The 5,465-nt window shown below is 36.6% G+C and overlaps 1 protein-coding gene across 1 annotated transcript; it reads left to right on the top strand.

Annotated features, from left to right (window-relative positions):
- Window positions 1-792: 792 nt before the first annotated feature.
- LOC133333719 (uncharacterized) lies at window positions 793-2,436 on the top strand (the record flags this gene model as incomplete). Its single annotated transcript, XM_061542006.1, has 2 exons — window positions 793-1,318; window positions 1,378-2,436. Coding segments are annotated over 2 exons (1,585 nt in total), but the record flags the coding sequence as incomplete, so codon positions are not given.
- Between the last annotated feature and the right edge of the window lie 3,029 nt (window positions 2,437-5,465).

Here is a 5,465-nt window from a genome sequence, read left to right on the forward strand (position 1 = left end):
TTTGGTACATCTTTTACCTTAAATCGGACGAAAATATATATGGGAGCTATATCTAAATCGGAACCGATTTTCAGGAAACTTAACACACATTATTCTAGACCTTATTCATTACGCTGTGCTAAATTTCGTGCAAATCGAAAGATATTAAGGTACTTTGGTACACCATCTATGTTAAATCGGACGAAACTATATACGGGAGCTATATCTAAATCTGGACCGATTTTCAGGAAACTTAACTCACATCATTCTAGACCTAATTCATTACGCTGTGCCAAATTTCGTGCAAATCGAAAGGAACCGTGTGTCTATCTCATTTCCTTTTGCTGTTACAAACATATGCACAAAGATATAATACCCTGTACCACAGTGTGGTGAAGGGTATAAAAATCCACGCCTTGTTGGATGGTCCTTGAAAAAATATTCTTTAAAAAATGTACGCCTTGTTGGATGGTCCTTAAAAAATATTCTTTAAAAAATGTACGCCTTGTTGGATGGTCCTTAAAAAATATTCTTTAAAAAATCCACGCCTTGTTGGATGGTCCTTAAAAAATATTATTAAAAAATTCCACGACTTGTTGGATGGTCCTTGAAAAAATATTCTTCAACAACCACGCCTTTGCATAGTTCTTGAAAATTTTTCTTTAAAAATACACGCCTTTTTATAGGTCTTAAACAATATTCTTGAAAAAATCCACACCTTTTAATGGACCACGAAAAAAACCTTCTTTAAGAAGTCAACGCCTGTGTTGGTCCTTGAAAAAATTGTCCTTTCACATTTCTATTTATTTTCAGATATCTCTATAAAAACATTCTCAAATATCATCTCTACATTGAGGGTTCCTATTTCATTCTGCTGTATACGTGGCCGGCGCCCAATCATTATTACGACGAGCTGTATTCCTCCTCCCAATTATGTCTAGATGCTGGTATATCCCATGCCAACATAATGGTCTATGCTGCTCCAAATAGTATTCTACTGTTTCATGATTTACCCTTCACCGAATTTCATTGCATGGCCAATGTTCCGATTATTCACAATAAATTTAGAAATGGCCGATGGCAGCATACGAATTTTTATGTTGCCAAGTCGAATAATTTATATGGATGTCCGTTGGTTTGTGCCACCTGGGAAGATATGCCGTACTTTGAAGTACTTGACGAAAAAAGTAGGGCCACATCGAGCGAACGTTATAGAGGTCTGGAGGGAAGATTATTGGATTATTTGGCAAGACGAATGAATTTCACCGTGACAATACGTTGGATGTCGGATGAAGAGATTAATCGCACAATTTACGATGAAAGAAGGATGCTGAAGGAGGTAATTCCAAGAAATTTTATTTTTTTATATAATACAGAATTATATTTCCCTTCTTGCAGCTCTTCTCTGAGGGTGCTGATTTTGTGATTGGAGCCTTTCACAATAAGCCCACCTCCATGGAGGATATTTACACTCCGTCAACCACCTATTATATGAGCACATATTATTTTGTCATCTCTTCTAACACCGAACCCTATGATCCATTTGTCAAGTTGTTGCTGCCATTTCGTACTGGGGTTTGGTTAACCCTGATTTTAATGGTGGTAATTGGTAATGCTGTTGTATTTTCGATTTCGCAACTCAATTGCAAGCTGAAATATTTATTTTTGGAACGGAAAATCCACAGACCCGTCTACAATACATTTGTCATAAGTTTAGGTGGTGGTATATCTCGCGACCCGAGAATACCATTTTCTCGATTTCTACTTATGGTATGGCTATTGGCCTCATTTGTATTGCGTACCATTTATCAAGGGATAATGTATCATTTATTACGGCATGATCTGCATCGATCACCACCCAAGACGATCAATCAATTGCGCAGAGAAAATTATACCATACTTATGCCTGAGATAATTTACAACGGGGTGGAACATTTGAAGAGGTTACATGAAACCGCAGTTATTATGAATGCCAGTGAAATTGAAAGTTTCCCCATGTTAAACCATCCCGAGAAATATGGTTTCGGAAAACTTGCCATCCTAACGGCCCACGAACGTTTTGGATATTTTAAATGGTTTCATCGCAACAATAAGGGTTACTACTTGGTACCAGAGGTCCTCTTCACCCAGAGATTAAGTATTTATATGATGAAAAATTCGATATTTCTAAATCGTTTCAATATGTACATTAAGAGTTATTTTAACGAGGGTCTGATGCATCGTTGGGAGAAGTATTTATTAACGAGGAATACATTTCGTAAAATGCGTACCGATGACATACCCAAGGCGATGGGTTTGTATGAATTATATGGAGCCATGAATTTGTATTTGCTTTGTTTGGCTGGATGTGTTCTGGTGTTGGCGGGTGAGATTGTCTTTTATCGTGTGGGTTTGTGGTTGAGAAGACGAAGGAGATTGTATCGAAAGCGTCAGCGGAAGTTTCAGTGGGTTGATTAAGATTAAGATGAAATATATTTAGAGCATGCAGTTTGTGAATACATTTGAATAATAAACCGAATATTTATCTATTAGCGTATACGTTTTGACAGTACTTATACGCACCCCCCAATTTTCGGTTTTTAGGGGTTCTTGAGCGCGTTTTTTAGCCGAATATTGGGTCCTAAATGTCTCCACAAAAAATTATAAATATAGGTCTACTTTTTCTGGTAGCCCCCATATAACGGTACCTCCTAATTTTCAGTATTTTGGGGGGTTTGATCGTAATTTTCCACCGAATTGGCTGTAATTTAGTATTTTGAGTTCTTAGTAGGTACCAAATCTCTCCACAAAAAATTATAAATATAGGTCCATTTTTTCGGACAGCCCCCATATAAGGGTACCCCCCAATTTTCGGTATTTTTGGGTTCTTGAGCGCGTTTTTCAGCCGAATACGCTGAAATTTAATGCATTGGGTTCTTAATAGGTACCAAATCTCTCCACAAAAAATTAAAAATATAGGTTATTTTTTTTGGATATCCCCCATATAAGGGTACCCCCCAATTTTCGGTATTTTGGGGTTCTTGAGCGCGTTTTTCAGCCACATTCGCAGACATTTGGTACATTGGGTTCTTATTGGGTACTAAGTGTCTCCACAAAAAATTATAAGTATGGGTCCACTTTTTCTGGTAGCCTCCATATAACGGTACCTCCTAATTTTGAGTATTTTGGGGGTTTTGGTCGTATTTTTCCACCGAATTGGCTGTAATTTAGTATTTTGAGTTCTTAATAGGTACCAAATCTGTCTACAAAAAATTATGTATATAGGTCAATTTTTTTGGGTAGCTCCCATATAAGGGTACCCCCCAATTTTCGGTATTTTGAGGTTCTTGAGCGCGCTTTTCAACCGAATACGCTGAAATTTAATGCATTAGGTTCTTAATGGGTACCAAACCTCTCCACAAAAAAATATAAATATAGGTTAATTTTTTCGGATATCCCCCATATAAGGGTACCCCCAATTTTCGGTATTTTGGGGTTCTTGAGCGCGTTTTTCAACCGAATTTGCTGCAATTTGGTATTGTCGTATATGGTAACAAATCTCTCTACCAAAATTTATTAATATTCGCCCCCTTTTTGGGGTAGTCCCTATATAACCCTTTTGTTATATTAAAATAGTTATCTGATTTGTACCGCGTTTTGAGTTTGGTTCTAAGACTCTATTGTAATCATTTCACCTGCGAAGGATAGCGAGATAAAAAATTAGAACGTAAGGTTCGATAATGAACTATAGCTGCATTTAGACCTAGCCCCTGTATGGAGGTTTCAGAAGGAGTGGACCGATATTCGCCATCTTCGAATTTGAACTATCAATTAAAAATTTCTGAAATTTGTATTATGGCTTACATTATGGTTTACATAATCCGTTTTTAGACATGTCGGTTTAGGTCCCCTTTTTGGTATGTTCCCTATATTTTCATTTCTAGTAGCTGTCATATATCTATGGTAGAGGATATCCAAAGTTCGGACCGGCCTAACTTACCGCTTTTTCACTTGTTTAATTTAATATATGAAAATCCATTAGTGGAACTTTGGCGTATACGTTTTGACAATATGTATACGCACCAATGCATCTTTTTATGTAATTAATTTTAGATATCTGACGTTGATATTAAATACACAGGTTTATTCATTTCGTAATTTCAAAAATTAGAGTAATTAGAGACATATAAAATAGTTTTCTTTTTTCTAATAAATATTATTTATTGAAAAGTCCATATTATGTGCAAAACACTAAATTATTTAAATGGCCACCACCGGAACCAGCATCGATCACATTTTCCCACATATTATTATCTCAGCCATAAATTCGCGAATGTTGGCTCTTAAGTGTTCATGAATTAACGGTTTATCTACATAAAAACGTTCTTATGCATAGGCCCATATCGGCTTATATTGCAATTAAACCTATTCGTTCGTCTTGCGTGGCGTGTGGCACCATCTTGTTGAAACTACATATTCTTTATTGGCAGGCAAAGTAATCGGTTATCATATACACATATCGCTTCGAATTGACCATTCCATGGTCTTTTTCGAAGAAGTACGACCCATTCACCTTCCTTCGGAACAAAGAGCCCACTAAACAGTGACTGTTTCTATATATGGTGGCATCTCTTCTATTACTTAAGGATTCTCAGAACCCCAAATATGACCAAGTGGAAAAAATTGTTCCAAAAATTCCAGTTCACCGCAGACTGATCAAACATTAATTCCACTTATCGACGAAGTTCTGAATGGTGAGCTAGACTTTATAGGGATGATGATATTCCCTTCACTAATATAAAGCCTAGCTCAAAAAATAAAACATATTGAGCCATAAAACAGTCCTAATTCCTGAGTATGAGGAGCAATCGACACATTTGGGTCTTGGGTGACAATTTTACTTACAGCAGCTATGGTCATATAATATTTGATATGACCATATAATATTTTTTACCTCGCCAGTCTCTTCAAACTTATTTACAATTTTGCCAATTGGTCCTCAATCCATATTCTCCTCTCAATGTGTGGCTGTGGTAGAATCACCGTTTTTGAGATATTTAAGCTACCCATTTTCGTGCGTATACATTCTGACAATACTTATACGCCCATTGGTAACCAAAATATATGTTTATAATGTTGGGAGGGATTTTGTTTAATATCGAGGGCCAACAGTTTTATTATACCCTTCACCACACTGTGGTACAGGGTATTATGTCTTTGTGCTCATGTTGTACCAGGTAAAAGGAAACGAGATAGACACATGGTTCATTTTGAGAATATGCATAGAATCAGTTTCTGAGTCGATTTATGCATGTCCGTCAGTCCGTCCGTCTGTAGATGTTAAATTGTAAACAAAGTACAGGTCGCATTTACAATCCGATTTGGATGAAATTTGGTACAGCTCATTTGTCCTTGGGCCAAACCCTATTAAAATTGGGGAAAATCGGTCCAGATTTATGTATTTTCGTCTGATTTTATGTAAATGGTGTACGAAAGTCCCTATATAT

Source organism: Musca vetustissima, unplaced genomic scaffold (assembly GCF_032173495.1).
Source record: "Musca vetustissima isolate MV318-11 ecotype Yass unplaced genomic scaffold, APGP_CSIRO_Mvet_v1 utg156367, whole genome shotgun sequence".
In the NCBI taxonomy this organism is placed as follows: domain Eukaryota; kingdom Metazoa; phylum Arthropoda; class Insecta; order Diptera; family Muscidae; genus Musca; species Musca vetustissima.